The sequence below is a fragment of the Rissa tridactyla genome, chromosome 4 (assembly GCF_028500815.1).
Source record: "Rissa tridactyla isolate bRisTri1 chromosome 4, bRisTri1.patW.cur.20221130, whole genome shotgun sequence".
NCBI classification, from domain to species: domain Eukaryota; kingdom Metazoa; phylum Chordata; class Aves; order Charadriiformes; family Laridae; genus Rissa; species Rissa tridactyla.
Genome location: NC_071469.1, coordinates 46057287 through 46075431, shown reverse-complemented (window position 1 = coordinate 46075431; position 18145 = coordinate 46057287). Strand labels below are relative to the sequence as shown.

Genomic DNA, 18145 nt, shown 5'->3' with positions numbered 1-18145 from the left:
CCCTGGTCCCCAAGGATCCCCTGCCAACACCCCGCCTTGCGGGGGGCGGGGGGAACACACGTCTCACGGGGGGAGCCCCACGGGAGCCTCCCCCGCGACAGGAGGGGCTCTGCCCGCTCCGGCCGGGCCGCCTTGAGGAGGGAAAAAAACCCAACAAACAAAACCCCCCAAAAAAACCCCAAGGAAAGGGAGCGTTTCGTGCCCGGCGAAGCGGGGGAGCCCCGCGGCCGGGCCGGGGCGGTGCGGGCAGCGCGGGGCGGGGGCAGAGCGGGGCGGCGCGGAGGCGCTGCCGGTGCCGGTGCCGCTGCGCTGCGCCGCCTCTGCCTGTGCGGGGCGGCCCGGCGGAGCCCCCTCCCCTCCCCTGCCCGCCCTCCTCTCGCCGGCGGCGCGGAGCGGAGCGGCGGGGCGTGGAGAGGCGGCCCCCGCGCGGGCAGGGCGGGCAGCGCGCGGCCGCCGGCAGGGATGAGCCCCCGCGGCGCGGCCCGCTGAGCTCCGCCGCCACCCGCCCCCCCCCCCGGGCCGGGCTCGGCGTCCCCCGCCCCAGGAGCCGCGGCCGGGGATGCGGGGGGGGAGCCCGCCGCGGCGCTCCGGCAGGTAAGGGGCGCTGGGGGGGGGGGGCGGGCGGCGGCGCGGACGGGTGCCCCGGGGGCGGCGGGCCGGGGCTCCCCCGTAGCCCTTTTCCGCGCCACCAACTTTGAGGGGCAGCGAGACATCGCCCGCAGCGGCGGGAGGGACTTTTCCCCGCTGGTCCGGCGGTGGCGGGACCCCGTCCCGGGCTGCCGTAGCGGGGAGGGGGGCGGCAGCGCTGGTCTCCGAGACCCGCGGGGGCGGGGGGAAAGAGCTGCGGCGAAACTTGGGCTGCTGTTGGACGAGGAGCTGCCGCCTGGAACGAGCGAGTAAGTCCCCGGTGGCACAGGGGAGCCCCGATGCCCTGCCCGGTCGTGCGAGCCGCGCCAGCCGGCGGAGCGAATGCCTCGGCGTTTGCTGTCAGACCTTAAAGTGGTCTGATAAACCTGCCGTTTATCAGCGAGGACGCAGGAAACCTCGCAGAGCGGGGTTGAAGCTCGCCGTGGCACGGAGCAGTCCTCCAGGAACGCTGCGTGGGTCGAAGCTCGGGTTTGTGACGCGGCCGCAGGCTGGGCAGGTTGCAAAAAGAGTGTTTCAAGGTGGTGAATGAGCGCCTTCATCCCAAAAGAGCCTTCCAGCTCCTGCCAGGGCAGCACTCCGGGAGGGAGCGAGCATGCACAAACAGGCTGGTGGATGGCTCAAGGGAAGGCGGAGAGCACAAAAAAATTGTATCGGGTGTACCTGGGCGATTGCATCCTCGGGAAGAGAGAGATGCAGTTCAGCAGATAGGGGATGAACAGGCACAGGTGGATGTTGTGATAAGAAAACTCTGGGACTGGCTGGGGTTGGCATTACTTGATAGCGATTAATTAACTGAAAATGTGTATGCTGAGTGCCATTAGGGAAAAACCGAAACCTCCATTGAAAGCTCTGTGATGGTTTAAGTGCTGGTCAAAGTGGGCAGCAGTCTTCTGGCGGCAAAGGATCTCTCGGTCCCTCTGAAACGGAGAGGGGATGGGCAGAGACAGGGGTGCGGGACGCGTGCCACCAGTGTCTTTGAGCGCTGGGGTCCTGTGCCTTATCATTAGAAAAGTGCCCCGGGAGGTGATGCACGCGAGAGCAGAGCGAGTCTGGGTCTTATCGGGCACGAAGCTCCTCCGCTCGGCATGGGGTGCGGTGCACACCCGAGGAAGGTGGCTGGCATTTGAAGCCATGACCGTAGGGAAGCTCTAGAGCTGTACGGCTGAAGAGGAGGCGAGGCTGAAGGCTCACTCCCACCCTGTCAGGATCTCATGTTGGTGGGCCTTGCTGGAGGGGAGGCTTGGGGACGGAGACCAGCCCTGCTCATGTTGTGGTACCCAAAATCAGGTAGTGCCTGTGGTGAGGGGAAAGGGGGGCGGCTCGGTGCCACTTTTCTCAGCGGTTCCGCTTTCCCCTGGGGAGCGGTGGGGTGCAGCCTGGGTGGGCCACGGGCATGCTCAGTGTCTGCCCGGCTTCGCAGAGCCACCGGCATGACAAAGCCGCTGCGACCGAGTGGGGTGCTTGTGGTTAAACCCCGTCGTGAGCCCGTCTTCCCCACCTCAGTGGCCACAACATGTTGTTTTACGAGGTGAACTCTTTGCTCAGTGGGAGGACACTGGGAAGCAGCAGAGCCTGTGCCAGTGGGTCCCTGGCCGAGAGTCGTTTTGCAACCCTGCGACTTAATTTCCGTGCCTGCGCGGCGAGGTCGGGGGGAATGGGGCAGCAGGACCCAGGCTGGCTGGGCAGGGAGGCACCCTGGGGTGCTGGCTGCCGCTCCCCCCACCCCGACCAGCCCTCCAACAAGCTGCTCTGCCCTGAGCAGGGCACCCAGGGGTGTTCTTGCCGGGCAGGGGACAGGGGTGAGAGGTTGAGCAGCTGCTGAAGTTTGTGCTGCGAACTCAGTGGGTGACTGTGCCCGCGTGGGTCTTCCTTCTGGGTGGGGAGGGATGAAGAGTTGCCTGTGATGAGGCACGTTTTGGGACGTGTCCCCCAGCGAGCGCGCTGCAGCGATGCCTTCCAACTGCTGCAGTCACACTTGTGTCAGGAGAGAGCTTTTTTGGCTCACAACTCCTGGCGTGGGCTCGGCCTTGTTGGGGGGTATGACGGTGTGCCCCTCTGTGCTGGCACCAGCGTGCCCGAGCCCTCGGTCCGGCAGGCAGCCCTGCCCGGTCCCGGCGCTCACCCACTCATCTTTCCTCCTGGCACCGAGACCCCGGCACCTCCCGGGCGTTCTTCGCTGCTCACAGTTGTGTTTTCCAGCTGGTCCCAAAGTCCTGAGTCACTCTGCTGTTTCCATGGAAACAGCCTGGCTGGCGGGAATCGGTTTTGGGGGTAGAGGGTGCCAGTAGCTGGACTGGCACTGGGCAGGCTCCTGGGAGGGCTTGTGGGGCACAAGTGTTCCTCTGGAGCATCACCCTGGCGCCGGGGCTTGTGCAGGCACCTGCGTTGCACAGACCCTCACACCTTCCTCCCTGCTCCCTTTTCCCTTCCTCCCTGCCACAGGGAAGCACAGAGGGGTTTCCCTGGCAATGGTGCGGGAGCCCAGGATGAGTCCAGCCAGGCCGAGGGCACAGCTTCTGGGGAGCTGTCGAGAGAGGGGGACAGGCTGGCAGGCAGCCGAAAAGAGCAGGTTTTTTTTTTTTGAGTGCCCTGTGAGAGCACCTTGGAAGCACAGCAGTGACAGTATCAGTTACTGCAAGGTCTCCTCCCTAAAGCTGCCAGTGCCTCCAAGTTGCCCAAACGCGGCCACCTCCAGGGAGCATCAAGGGAACCTGCAAGGAAGGCTTGGGGCAGAAGGCCAGGCAGCTGTGCTCCTTGGGATGCTGTGGGAGCCCCCCCCATGAGAACAAGCTTTGGCAAGGCCGGGGCGCTGCCCTGTGTAGCGCCTGGCAGCTTTTGGAGGGAAGAAGAGGCGCGAGTGGCACCGATCCCTGCAGCAGCCCCGCCGAGTCCAGCCTGCCTGGTGCCTGAGCTCAGCTGCCAGTGCAGCCGCTGATGCTGCAGTCCCCCTGCACGGCTCTAAAAGCAGGTCATTCCCATCAAACCTGGGAAGATGATCCCCAAAGTAGGAGTCCACCTCTCAGCATCTCCTCCCGGGACTCTGGCGCTGCGGCTGGCCGGCCACGCTCGCTGCTCCCTGCGCCGGTGACTCACGGATGCCGTTCAGCTTAATTCATCGCCTCCCATCTCCCCGGTGCTCCTGAGCTGTCTCGCTGGCTTCTCGCCTGCTCGTCCTCCTGGAGCGGTGCTGGGAGTCAGGGGAGGAGGAGGAGGAGGAGGAAGGCAGGCAGCTATGCACCCGCTGCCGTTTCGTGGGTGCGCAGGGTAGGGGAGGATGCGCTGCCTGTGTCCATCCTCTCCCTTCTGGGCTCCAGGCTGCGGGAAGCGGGGCAGGGGAGAGGAAGGGCTCGGCACCTTCCTCTTCCCACAGACAATGCTCCTGTCACCCTGCCAGGCACTACTTGGCCTCCTGCAGCGCTTGGAGCCAGGTGCTCTGCATCCCTCCTGGACAGCCTGGTCCTGATGCGACTGCAGGCAGCTGGACGGAGATGCAGGCAAGGCAGTGGAGCGCAGTCGGGCATGCTGTGACCAGAGGGGGGTTAGGGTTGGGGAAGGGGCAGTGTTGATCCCAGCACAGCGCAAAAAAAAGCCCCACGTGCCTCCTCGCGGGCCCCTTGCAGTGACAGCAGCGCCAGGGGCTAGAAGGTACCAGTGATTTACCCCCACCCCAGCTCTCCATCTCATAGCCCCAGCTGCACGGAGGGACCTACTGGACTCAGCTCCCGCCCTTGGGCTGCATTTGCTCATCCGTCTTTGGTGGAGCTGAGCTGGAGACAGAGCAGAGGGAGATTTCGGCTGAGAACACTTTATAGCATGGAAACATCTGTGAGGCCAGTATTTCAGATGACTCCCATGGTCACAGCATCCTGCGGTCTAGGGCTAAGTAGCCAAAACAGTTACATGCCTCACACAGGACTCTCACATACAGCCCCGCGTGGGCACGGCCCTCGCTCCAGCTGCTGGTCTGGGCTGCTGGCCCCAGTATGGGTGCCTGAAGAGGAACAGGCCAATTTTAGAGGAAGGTGCCCCCCGGGCAGGGATGGGAGAGCAAGCGGCTATCCTGCTGCCTGTGTGCGTGGGAGACATCCTCCTGCAGCGTCTCTGCTGCAGCCGCTGCTGGGCCAGCCCGCTCCGAGCCGTGCGGAGCCACGCTGCCGCTCCTCCTCGGCAGGTGTTTCCCACCAGCCTGGCTGTGTCGGACAGATGAGCAAGGGGCAGCGTGAGTGGAAGTGATCCTCAGCCATGCCGGCAGCTCCTGGGTGCCCTGGCTGCCAGTCGCCGCTGCCTCTCGAGCCCGGGACTCGGCTGAGCAGAAACCGTGTCCCCTGGGGGACAGGCAGTGATGGGAGGAGGCGGGAGAGCCGGCCGGGGGCTGAGAGAAGGCTCTGTCTGCCTTTAAAGGCCACAGATGAGACATCAGGGAGGGAAGCCTTCTTCCAAAACCTGCCCCTCCCTGGCCGCAGCTCAGCAGACAGACTGGGCACACGCAAAGAGTGACGAGGGGCAGCCGAGGCTGGAGCTGGGCTGTGGTTTTGCATTTGCTCTGCTAAGGAGATGAAGCAACACCCTGCTGCTTCCCTTCCGCAGCTTGGTGCACGGCGAAGGGGAGCAGTTCTGGGTGGGTGGAGAACCTGAAACACTTGCAGCCAGCGATCCGTCAGGAACTGGGACCAAGGAGGCGCCCTGTCTCCGGTCACCTTCTGCAGGGGAGCCGGCAGCAAGTTTCTGCCACATCTTGGGACAATCTGAGTCACATCTGCTCCAGCATTCATCAGCAGCACAGCAAGGAGTAGAAGTCGAGGTTGTGTGTGAAGGATGCAGTGTGGCTGGCCATCACTAGGGAGCAGGAAAGCGTTCCCACTGCAGCTTCCACCTAGACAGCATACCAGAGCCACCTGGGCCAGGAGGTGCCAGTTGGGACCCTCCTGTCCTGCCCTGACTTAGCAGACCTGGAAAAACACTCTATCCAAGGGTTATAATATCCCATGTGGACACTGGGACCAGGTCTCCCCTCTGCAGGGTAGGTAGCCCCAGATCAGGAGCAGCAATAGCCAAGCGTCTGCGACTTCTGTCCCCAGCTGCATGCCACATCCCTAGCAGGCAGCAGCCCAGGAGAAAGCCACCTTTATTTAAAGTGTCATTTTGGGTCTAAAGCATGGCTCTGAGTGCACAGACATGGCGGTGGCTGGAGGGGGTGGCCTGCAGCAGCTATGCTGGAGTCCCCATGCTGGCGTCCTGCTCCTGGCAAGAGGTCTCTGGAGCTGGTAGCTCCTGTAGCCTCCTGCCTGTGCCTGGGGCGGGCTGCTGGGTCAACTGGTAAACAATAAAATAATTTTTTAAAAAAAGGAAGGAAGGAGGCTTTTTTACTCACCTGCAGGTCTGAACAGTCCTCCTGGTGTCACTTGCTCGGTGCCAGGGTCTCTCTGGGGAGTGGGACACCTTGAGGAGATGGGAACAACACGCCATGCCAGCTGCCACAGGCTCTGCGGGGAACGCACACCAGGAGCATTGCAGCGTCCCAAGCCCATCAGGGATTTCAGCGCGCCCGGGGCTTGAACAGGCCTGAACAGGATTTGTGCTGAATCCATCACTGGCACATTGGTCTCCCTCAGAGACCTCGGCCAAGCAGCGACAGCAGCAGCTCTGACAGTCCCACCTGCAGTGGCCAGTGTGCCGGGGATGAGCAGGAGACCAGGAGCTCACCACCAGCTTGGGGCTGGCTCAGTGCTCTCCCCAGGGAGAGGCAGGGAGCGCGAGAGGAGTGGAGAAAAGGAAGGAACAGTGGCGATGATGCTGTGAGAAGGAAGGGTTGGATCTACTGGGTGGGGAGCAGAGATATTTGGGTCTGTCCCCATGGTCTTGCCCAAGGAGGATGGGCAAGGACAGGGGGCTGCAGAGGCACACTCACGGGTAAACATACCGCACTGAGGGGGAACATGGAAGGAAGCCAGGCAAGGTGCAGGGGAGCTTCAAAGCTGTTGCTAATACTGTGGTGTCTCCTTTGCACAGGGGTTTTAGCTTGTTTGGGGTTTCTGGGATGAGTCTTCTACCTCCCACCCCCCTGTCCCGCTGGCGCTGGGGAGCAATAGCACGTGGATGAGAAGCCTTGTGTTTTGGAGAGCAGCAGGGCAGAGTCTGTGAAAATTATTTGGTTAGTGAACAGGGAGGGAGATATTGAAGCGCTACCCCAGTTACATCCCCTCCCAGCAATGCTGCAGGTCCCCAGGGGTGGCAGGGGTGCTCCTCACCTAGCTATCCCTGAGCACCCCATCCAAGCATCCTGCTCAGCTGCCCCTGCCCTTGCCCATGTGCGGGCAGCAGCATGACAGGGGTTAAGCATCACTAGGCTGAACCTGGCTTGTGCAGCTACAGCCCTGCTCTTCCCTGCACCCATCTCTGGTGCCCAGGGCTCCTGCCACTGCACTGTTGCCAACAGAGGAGGGAGGGGATGCAGTTTCTCGTGCTTCCTCCTTTGTAGTATTGCTTTTCCCCTCTTGCATGCAGAAAAGCAGAGGGGCCTGAATCCCAGAGCTGAGCAGGGTCTGGCCAGCACCACGACCTCAGTGCTGGGGCCACATCAGGCTGGCAGCTAGGACACCTCTGGCAGCTGCTCGTCCCCAGAGGCCGACGGACTGAGCTGGCCTGGCTGGTGGACCTCTAAGCAAAGAGGTTTGCAGCTCCAGGAGAGCCATCGCTGCTCTCCCGAGCGGGATGTTGTTGGCCTGGATGGGCCATGCCTTGTCCTGCCAGCTGGCCAGGAAGGATGGAGACGAGCCTCTCCAGGAGGTGCTTGGCACCATCCCCTGCCCTTTCCCTGCACTGGGTGTCAAAGGCACTGGCTGATGGGGTGACAAGTGACTCACAAGGCAGCTGGGGAGGACAGTTTGCAGCATCTGGATGGAGGCACATAGATGGTGCGGCCACCGGGCTCGAACACGCCCCTTGCCTGGAAGGACATGGGGTGAGCTGTGAGGCACAGGATTTGCATACACCCCCAGCCTGGAAGGAAGCGGTCCCTGGGGCTGAAGTCCTGGCTGGAAGCATCTCTCAAGGCTTGCCAGCCTCTGCCTGGTCCTCCTCTCTTCTGAAATGGGGCTCTGCAGTGCGTGACTGGGGTCCACGTGGTTGTAGCTGATGTACATGCACTGTGGGAGGGCGTTTGCTGGTACCCCCAGCAGTAGGATACTTGGGTCCTCTTTGGCCATCCTTGCTCAACCCTTGATTTCTCTATTGGGTTGCAGACATCGAGACGACCTGTGAAGAAGCCCCATGAAGGTGACCAGCCATGCAATGTTCCTGGAAGGCTGTCCTCCTACTAGCCTTGGCATCCATTGCAATCCAGTACACAGCAATCCGGACCTTCACCGCCAAGTCCTTCCACAGCTGCCCCATCCCCAACCCTGTGAACTGCAGCCTGAGCCAGGACACCGATGCGGCTGACAGGCTGTGCGACGAGAGCCCCACATTCTCATATAACCTCTCCAGGAAGACGCACGTTCTCATCCTCGCCACCACCCGCAGTGGCTCCTCATTTGTCGGGCAGCTGTTTAATCAGCACTTCGATGTCTTCTATTTATTCGAGCCCCTCTACCATGTCCAGTACACCCTGATCCCAAAGCTGACCCAGAGCAAGAGTACAACGGACAGGCGGGTCATGCTGGGGGCCAGCCGAGACCTGCTGAGGAGCCTTTATGACTGCGACCTCTACTTCTTGGAGAACTACATCAAACCCCAGCCTGTCAACCACACCACCGACCGCCTCTTCCGCCGGGGAGCCAGCAAAGCCCTCTGCTCGCCACCCGTCTGCGAGTCCCTGGGAACCGTCGATCTCCACCTGGAGGAGGGCGACTGCGTGAAGAAGTGCGGCACCTTGAACCTGACGCTGGCCACCGAGTCCTGCAGAGAGCACGGGCACGTGGCCATCAAAACAGTGCGAGTGCCTGAGGTCAGCGACCTCCGGGCCCTGGTAGAGGACCCGCGTCTGAACTTGAAGGTCATCCAGCTGGTGAGGGACCCCCGTGGAATCCTGGCATCCCGGAGCGAGACTTTCCGGGACACCTACCGGCTGTGGAGGATCTGGGATGGCACTGGCAGGAAGCCGTATAACCTGGACGTGACCCAGCTCACCACGGTGTGTGAGGACTTCTGGAACTCCGTATCCACTGGCCTCAACCGGCCGCCGTGGCTCAAGGGCAAGTACATGCTGGTGCGGTATGAAGACCTGGCCAGGAACCCCATGAAAAAAACCGAGGAGATCTACGATTTCCTGGGCATCCCCATGGACAGCAACGTGGAGCGCTGGATACAGAACAACACCCGGGGAGACAGGTCCTCCTCCAAACACAAGTACGGGACGGTGCGCAACTCGGCAGCGACGGCAGAGAAGTGGCGGTTCCGGCTGTCCTACGAGATCGTGGCGTTCACCCAGCACGCCTGCCGGCAGGTGCTGGCCCAGCTTGGCTACAAAACGGCCAGCTCCGAGGAGGAGCTGAAGAACCTCTCCATCAGCCTGGTGGAGGAGAGAGACTTCCTGCCCTTCTCCTAAGGCAGCCCCGGGGGGGGGCCTGGGTTTTGATACGGATTGTTTCTAACTGTTGCCTTATTTTATTTTCTTTCGTTTTGTTTTCCCCCCTCTCTTTCTCTCTCTCTCGTCTTCTTCTCTCCAAAATTTGCACTAAACCTTGAGCGTGAATCTCAACAGAGTCCAGGGGAAGCGGTTGCTGCCCCCCGGCATGTTTCGGACGCAAGAGGAGTCGGGTCTCTCCAAGCAAGAGCTAGAACTGTGGATGGGTAACAATGTTTACAAAAACACACAAAATGTATAAAGCAAACCTTCAAGCTTTCCAAACCGAAGGGTACCTGGGGTACTGTACTTTTGCACTGTTTACTTTTACAATGTAAGAGGTAAATATAAATATAATTTATGAATGGTGTTGTCCCCTCCAGAGTAACGCCCCTTGCCCCCGATGAGCAGGTGAGACTGGAAGCTGAACGTGGAACAACCTTCTCGGTTTTGATTTCAGTGCGACATGTCTGTTTGTTTTATGTCCCGTTATTGGGCTGGGCAGTTGGTTGTCTGCTCCTACATGGTTGTTTGGTGACACCTGTGATATTTCTTTGTGCCAAAAACCCACAAAAGAAAAAAAAAAAGGGCGGGGGGGGGAAGCGGGAAGTGATTGGGTGGTTTGGTAAAAGCCCAACACGTTTAATGCTTTATTTCTGTGTTTTCTGTAAATAAAAGTGCAATAAAACTGACCTGGGGGTGAACTTCAACTGAAGGACCTCAGTGGCTGGACCCGGGGTGGGTGCACAAACAGGCAAAGAGCAGCAGCTCTGTGCAGGGCAAGGCTGGGGGGAGCTGCACCCCGGCTCTCACCGAAAGTGAGAAACACTGGCTATTTTACAGCCCCAAGAGCTTGAAGTGCCTGGCCGCAGAGCGCTCACGGCACCAGCATGGTGACCCCAGCCCCATCAGGCTGCCCCTCGTTGCCCCCCCGCCATGTCTGACACTGGTGATGCCAGCGGCGGCATGTCCTACCCTGGAGAACCCAAGAAAAATGTTTGATTTCAGGTCATAAAACTGCCAGAATGAAAACGAGCACACAAGAAGATGTTTCTGGCAATGCACAAAGTTGGCCCTCATGTTTAAGGCTCCGGGTGAGCCCTGGCCATGGAGGGTCTGCGGGCTGAGCAGGGCAGCAGGATGGGGAAGCCGGGCATGCAGGGCGGGAGCAACGTGGCACCGCAGCAGAGCGCCGAGAGCCCAACACAAGATGCTGCCCGGTCTATTTGGAACAGCCTACCAGCTCCTCCGATCTGCTGGGACAGAGTCCTCCAAACAGCCCAGCCCTCAAGGTACGTCCCACAGGCCACGGGCAGCCGCAGATGGGAAGCCACCAGGGCCAGTCCCCAGGGGACAGAGGACAGCAATGCCCCAGCAGTTTCCCGTCTCTGTTGCTCCTGGAGCCAGGGACCCACAGAGAGATGCGACCACAGCTGGTCACATCCACCCACAGCTACACGCTCCCAGTGCTGGACCCGCTCCTGGCACAGGCGTGTTTGAACCACCCACAGCCCACCTAACTGGGCAGGTCTCCTCTCCGAAAGCATCTTCCAAGGTCTGCTGCCCACCAGCTCCCAGCCCAAGCTCTTAATTGGGAGAGGGTGAGACTGGGTGCTGCGGTCACACTCAGGGAGCTGCCCATACCCCACTGCTCAGGTAAGGCTGGGGAAAGCTCTAACGATATGCCATTTTCTAGCACCCACAACCTGGCTTAACACAGCAAACCTGCTCCAGCTGGGCTGCAGAACAGGTGAGCAGGGGGTGATGTATCTGATGGCCTCTCTTCAGGGCTCGCGGCTGGAGCACCTCTAATTCAGCTGTGCTGCCTGCAAGGTGACATGGCCGGCTCCAGCCCTGAGGAGGAATGTGGCAGCAGTGAGGCTCCAGTGAGGAGGAATGGGGCAACAGCGTGCATGTGTTGTGGGATGGGCTCTTCCTCCATCTGCCTCCCCACAGCAGCCACGGGGGCAGCTCCTAGGAGAACCCCCCACCCCAGCAACCTTCACTCAGGGACGAGAGCAATGAGCGTCTTCGCCCTGTCCCCTTCCACTGCCAAACCTGCTCCTGCCACCGGCTCAGTGCCTCCCGTGCCAGCCTGCCCCGGCCGTGGCTGCGGGTGAGGACAGAGGAGCGGGGCAGGCGGCAGAGGTGGCCGCAGCCAGCCTCATCAGCGCGCTGCTCGCTGCTCTTACTGAGCAGCTGGCAGCAGAACATCAACCAAATAAATGGCTTGATTGGCCCGTTATTAGTTACTAAATTAATCCTTTTGTCAGCACTTAACAAATGCTGAGCCGTTGGCTCCTGGCCTCCACCCAGTAAAAGGGACACCCTGACTGGGGCCCGATCCAGCACAGCCCAGCCACTAGGCTGCGATCCTCCCTGGATGAGGGCTGTGTGTCCCTGGGAGCACCAGGTGGCTCCGCCCTGGGTGAGCGGGTGAAGTGGCCAGGGTGGCCAGCTGTGCCTCCCCACTGCCTGCCAGCCAGCGAGCAAAGGCAGAGGGTCTGGCTGCCCCCACGGGGCTCCCTGGCAGCTCTGGGGAGGGATGTCAAACCGCCTTCTCCCATGGGGGGAATGAAGCTTTTCCTCACTTTCTCAGCTGGGAAAAGCGGCTATGCAAACCTGCATGAAGAACAGCGGCTGCAGAGGCAAGACTTCCCATCTTCATCTGATGAGATCCCACTTTCAGGGCTAGGCCAGCTGTCCCCGGCCCGAAAGTCCTCTCGTGCACGGGTCTTTAAACCAACATGAGAAACTGAGTTTAGAAATCTTATCCAAACTGTTCTAAACATTCCAATCAGGAAACGCGCCTGCAGCAAAATGGCTTCTGAATTGTGGCTGAAAGCGATGTCCTAGTTTAAGCAGGGACGGAGGTTCCGCCCTGCTTGGTGCCTCATGTAGAGCCCTTGGGGGAGAGATCTGATTTCCCAAGGAATCTCTAACATCTTCCTTCAGCTGTGCTTGCTCTCCTCATTTCCCCCCACTGGAAACAAGAGCCAGCGTAACCAAGGTTTTTATCCTCAAATTTTACTGTAATTAAAATACAGAGATGCAGAATATTCCTAGAAACACACTGCAAAACAAACCAAGCAAACAAATTCAGTAGGAAACCAATTACAGACAATGAAATGATAAAGAACAAAAGTGTTCTCCGGAGCCCAGCACCGTGCACGGGACTGCGTGGCCGCAGTGACGGTTTTGGGTTGCCAAAGGGCTCCTCGGCTCCTAGAGAAGCAGAGCTGGGCCCTGGCATCTGTCCCAGCAGCCCTGTGGCTCTCTCTAGCCATCTCCACGTTCCCACTCATGCTGTTGTTTTTACAAGGATGACTTTGCAATGGAGACACAGAAATGACCCACCCCCAGGGACAAGAGCCAACGAGAGAACCCAGAGGAAAAGAAGTGGGTTAAGATTTTCCACACATGAAAACATAGGGGGACAGAGCGGGGTGGAAGACATGCACTTCTCTCCCAGCCAGGGGAGCTGTGGGGGCAGAGTCACCTTCTCTGCCCTCCCAGCCAGTATGAGCATGGATGCCTGATGAAAGTCTCGGTGAGAGCTTTGGAAAGCTCTATCCAGGGGCGAGACAAAAAGCTAAGGGAGAGATAAAAAAAGAAAGCAAAGGATAATGAGATGAGCAAAGGGAAAAGGGAGGATATGCCTGTGGGCTCTCTTCTCAGCTGGGGCACATTCCTTGGCTATGGGGAACCCCCCACTGTGGTGGGGCACAGGGCTGCGTGTAGGGCCACATCCCACCTCCACCACAGGGAGCCTGGGGGAAATCTGGGAAGGCAGGGGGTAAAGAGGGCGCTGATCTGGCGTTTGGACCATCCATTGGGCACACTGATCTAGCTAAATGGAAACACCTAGCAATCATCACTACTATGGAAACAGGGCACCGACCAGGTGCGGACCATAACCACACACCAAACCCTACATTTGTCCACTTCCCTTTCCACGCTATTCCCTAGGATGAACGCTCTATCACATTCATCCTCTGATTCAGAGCCTGCCCTAAGAAACACTTCCCTCATGCTCCCCTTTATCTTGTTCCCCCACTCTTACTCTCCCCTCGCCTCCTCTTGTCACTAGTCCCTCCTCACCTTCTTACTGTCACCTGAAACCGGGTGATCTTCCTTGTACTAGCTCCCTTCATCCTTCCCTCAGTGGTGCCCCCCAACTTTCATACTAAGTCCCCCCTGCCCAGTACCAACGAGATTTATGTACAATGTAGTTTTTGCCCCTCTTACCACAAAGGGGTGATGGGAGAAGGGCTGCGTCAGCGGCCCAGGTGGAGTTTGAGCCAGCTGAAGGCTCTGTAGTGGGGGAAAAGGAAAGATGGGGCAACCATCAGGAGCTTCCCCATCCAATTCAGATCCTACCGTTCTGCAGCCAAAGCTGTCAGAAGGCATCTTTACTCTTAAACTGGGAAGACGACCCTGTTTTCCTTCTGCTCTGACACCAAGAGTGCCCAGAAAAGCAGGCTGGGCCCGGGTCACCTGGGTGAACCAAGCAGGCCTAGCACGCTAACACAGACACACTTTCCAGAGGCCTTTTGAGTCCTGCATAGTTATGTATTCCTGAATGCCCGTTAAATGGTGAGAGGCCCTGGTTTTGAAGTAGATTTAATCTTCTACCCGTACCTTCTAGTTTGCCCTCTTTTGCTATTTATGGTCCATGAGTTCCCCATTAGCTGGGCTCTAAGAACAGCAATTTAGGCTGTGAGTTCCCCTCATACCTCTTCTCCCCTTCTCCAGGCCATCCCGCAAGGAAATGGCAGTTCAAGACAAATGGAGAGATTTACTCCATTTACTGCAAGGATGCACAGAAGAGCAGAAATAAAAACATGGGAAACCCTCAGGATCCCTATGGCCTTCCTTAACGCACCTTTATCCCATTTTCCATGCCTGTTCTGCACACACGGTGCCTGCAGACAATGGCTTGGGAAGGACGTACTGCCTCCTCCAGCAAGGGCCTGTGTGGGATACTTGTTAGCCAAAAGCATGATGAGCTTCCCATCACCTGCCCAGGGGTGGCTGGTGAAGTAAAGCCCCTTAGAAACTATCTTCTGCCCAAGGCCTGGGAGAGGCAGTTAGGAAGAAGAGCGTCTTCTGGACCAGTTGGTAAGAAACAGTATCTTTCTAAGAGGGATGGTGACAGCACAGCTGGTTATGCAGAAGCAGCTTTTAGCTCTGGGGTTAGAGCTGGCTTCAAGAGCAGCCTGTGATCTGGAATAAGGAATGAGATGCGCTCAGGGAGAGCGGTGAGCAGAGATCCACGCAGCGCGAACTGCCCTCCTGCTCTGCGGGGCGTCTGAGACAAAGGAAGAACAGACAAGACTTCTTCTGGCCTTGCCAACTGCCATGAGCACCCCAGCAAAGTGCAAGCACACATCAAGGCCTGATCTTTCTGTGAAACCAGTGCCTTCAGAGACAAAACTAACAGGTCTGGGTCAACTTGGCCTTCACCAGAACAAAAGACACACAGCGAGGAAATGTACACACATACCAAATGCTGTTTCCTCTTCAGAAACAAAGATGTAGGTTAAACCACTCTTGTGCTATCAAGAGTAACACACTGTGGAGATCAGCAACTTCTTGCCACTGCAAACAGCAGGGACTACCCAGTGAAGGGTATGGAGAGAGACTAACACCAGCGTGACTAGCACAGGGACACAGCGACTTAAGTCAGGCCCAAAACATGGATTTAATGAAGGTCAGAATGAAAACTGTTTCACAAGCCCAAGAACATTCAGCAAAAATGGTGGCGGGGTTGGGGGGGGTGTTGTACTTAAATATTCCCTGATGTCTGAATCCTAAGCACAAGAGAGCAGCCAGGAAGCACAACGACCTCCAATGGGAAATGAAGATCAAGGAAGTTGGCTTCAGTATCCAAAAGATAGGGCAGAAAGTAAACAAACCGCATAGATGGGAGAAAGGGGATTTTTCACATTCCTTTGGTTTCAATAAACTACGCTCTTGGGCAACAGAGGGGAAAACATCCTCTAAAACATTGGTTTTCTTTTGACCAGGACCCTATACAAAAACTATATGCTGGAAGTACTGAAGATGACTATGTAAAATCCTCTGCAGCAGTGGCACAGTTTTGTTTACCTGGCTGAAGACATGCCTGTGGACTGATACATACACACACGCTAACACAGATGCATATTTATAAAATACAGCACAAGCACTGCTTCACTTGTCTATGCATCCAACACCTAACGACCTAGGCTAATCACCTGCCAAAGCCAGGAGCGGCAGAGTTAATGGTGGAGCCTGTGGCTTTCCTCATCCCGAGAATTACAGGGGACTTTGGAGTGAGTGAGTGTGTGTGTGGGTGCACGTGTGCATGCGTGCGTGTGTGTGCACGATGCCACATGGCCCCTTGAGCATCATGGGCCAGGCTGAGGATGGCTGTGACTCCCAGATGAATGCAGGTGGCTGGGTTTCTGCAGCACTATGAGTGTGGGTGGGCTATTTAGTGCAACACAGTCATTTAGAGGAGCCGGGCTGGAGCCTCAGGAGCAGCGTGTGGAGGAGGAGTTGCTGGTGCCCCATGCAGGCTGGCTGCTGCTGGAGCACACTCAGCCCCTCAGGGAAGTGTTCTCCAACATGGTGCAGCCCGCTCACAGCCAGGCCACTGCTCCCAGGGTCACAGGGTGAGCCTCCCCTCCCACCCTGCGGCAGAACTTGGGTGGCATTCAGGAACACGCTTGCTCATGGTTACTAATGGTGTCTGTCTGTGGAGTGAGAGTGTGGCCTCGAGTCAAAACGCCCCTGTTACAGATGGGGATGCTGCCAGGACTACAAGGGTCAAACCCCAGGGCTCAGTTTGTGTCTCTGTGGAACATCGCTACCTGTGCTTGCAGTATCACAGAGGCCTGGCAGATGCCACTGTGGGTGGGAACATACAGTAGCTTTCTTTCTCCTGCCTCTAAACAAGAAAATCTGCACAGAAGCTGATGGACATATGATACTCTTGTGTGGCATCATCCCTGGAGCTGCTCTGCTGAGCTTGTGGGTTCCTTCTCCAAAGGGTGCAATTCTGCTAGGGAGTAAGTGATTGGGAGCAGCTTGTGGGATGGGCCCTGCAAAGAAAAGGTAAGAGGTGCAGGGCAGGAGGGAGGCTTCCCACTCTTCACAGTATCTCTCCTTTGTGTCAATGGGACTTTCTTCTACAGTTTTCCACCAGGCAGACACCCCAAAAGCACCTCCCACAGCCAAGAAAGGGGGTGTTTCAGAGGCTGTCTTCCCAGCTGAAGTTGAATTTGACTACATAACCCACACTTCAAGCAAGGCATAGTTTCTCCCCCTCCCCTCTTACTCCCCCCCTCCAGGCAGATAGAGCCTAACACCCTCTCCCACCCCTCTGTGCTTACAAGAGCAAGAAGGGAGGAAAGAAACTGCAAGACAGAGACAACAGCGCCTTTAAAGCCCTCGGAGTAGAGATGGTTCCCAGTAGGTGATAGGAGTGAAAGGCATTGACAGCGGCTCTGTGAACTCTGAGCCAGGCAGGCGGTGCTGAGCAGGCTGCAGCCAGAGTCTGCTCGGGTGCTTGACCCTCCCTGAAGCGGCTGGTTCCAACTCAAAGAGGTGCTGTGTAGGGGGAGAGTATGGGCAGGTTGATCTTTTGGAAGGGAGCTGCAATGGGGATTAGTCAGCCTTGTCCTTCTTCTTTGCGGTGAAAGGGACTTTGCTGGCGACTGCACTGCCCACGGCTCCGACACCGCCGGTCACTGCTGAGACGCTGCCCTTTACCAGTCCAACGCCAGCAGCGGGGACGCTGGTCACAGCTGTTTTGGTGAGCTCCAGGCTCTTGCTGCCCACCCAGGCAACTCCTCCCAACGTGGCCCCCACGGCTCCCCGGGTGATACTAAAAAGGCCGCCCGTCACTCTCCAGATCACTCCTGCCTGCTGCTGCGGATGGTCCTTGCTGGCATCTGTGGGGAGAGAGAGAAAGGGCAAGTCAGAAGTGTCCACACCAAAGACCTTCTCCCTGGGCACCTCTTCCAGCCCAGGAGGGCTGTCCACCACGGCGCATGCTCCTATATTGGCAGTGCCTTGCAGCCTCAGACGTCTTGGTGCCTGAAGGAGGAACCAGGGTGATCCCAGGCCTACAGCATGGCAGAAGAGGACTTTGGGAGGGTAGGGAGTGGGAGCAGAATCGCCCATGTGACAGAGAGGGGAAGAAGGCGGCTCAGTTACAGCCCCAAACTCACAACCCTCGGTGCTGCGATGCAAAGCAAATCCCACTAACAAGAGACGCAATTCCTCTCCCCTGCGTGTTGGCTAATGCCAGTAAATCACAAAGACTAACACCAGCACAGGAGGCACAAACTGCAGACAGCAACAGCTGACGTCTGCGTGGCCTGCAGGTCCTCAGAAGCATCTGTTTGGAGGGAGGTCTGCGCCAATGTCAGATGCAGGACTGAGGCACAGCACAGAGCTGTCTGCGAGAACTGTAATTGAGCTAGCACAGGTAGCAAACTGCAGTAAAGATACAGCGACACGGACGTCAGCTCAGGTTGTACAAGCCCTCTGGAGATCTTCAGCTACGTTTTTAATAGTGTTAAGACAGTGCTTAAGTTGCTACACTATGTCACTGCTGGTTTACCTGTGCCAACTGGATCAAGGCCAGCATGATACACCCACCCAAGCTGCCATCGCACCTGCCCACAACACTGCAGACGTAACGTTCACAGCTCGCCACTTCTCGGGAGAGGGTTGAGTCAACTGCTACTCACGGGATTCAAACCTGACAGCTCTCCTGCCAGCCTCCACGCAGTCCTCTCCCTTTGCGTCAGCTAACAATGCCGCCGCGCAGGCAGCAAAGGAGGAGCTGCTCTTTTTGTGGGGCGAGATATTTTGGACACTCTGATTTCTGATCTGCTGCCAGTTCCGTACTCGAGATGAGTTACTAATAATTGCAAAAAT

General features: G+C 58.0%; 2 protein-coding genes across 9 annotated transcripts in view; one reads left to right on the top strand and one right to left on the bottom strand.

Moving 5' to 3' along the window:
• Positions 1-506: 506 nt before the first annotated feature.
• Positions 507-9776, top strand: CHST1 (carbohydrate sulfotransferase 1). Its single transcript, XM_054201605.1, has 2 exons — positions 507-594; positions 7890-9776. The coding sequence occupies exon 2, from the start codon at positions 7934-7936 to the stop codon at positions 9191-9193; it is 1260 nt and encodes a 419-aa protein (XP_054057580.1). The 5' UTR covers positions 507-594; positions 7890-7933; the 3' UTR covers positions 9194-9776.
• A 2446-nt stretch (positions 9777-12222) lies between these two features.
• LOC128908193 (transmembrane protein 263-like) overlaps positions 12223-18145 on the bottom strand; it is a 206020-nt gene continuing 200097 nt past the window's right edge. For all 8 annotated transcript variants that reach the window (XM_054197869.1, XM_054197867.1, XM_054197870.1 and 5 more), the window contains one exon: positions 12223-17151. In XM_054197869.1, coding sequence (XP_054053844.1) covers positions 16865-17151 — 287 coding nt within the window. In that variant the 3' untranslated portion in view covers positions 12223-16864. The remainder of the gene's footprint in view (positions 17152-18145) is intronic.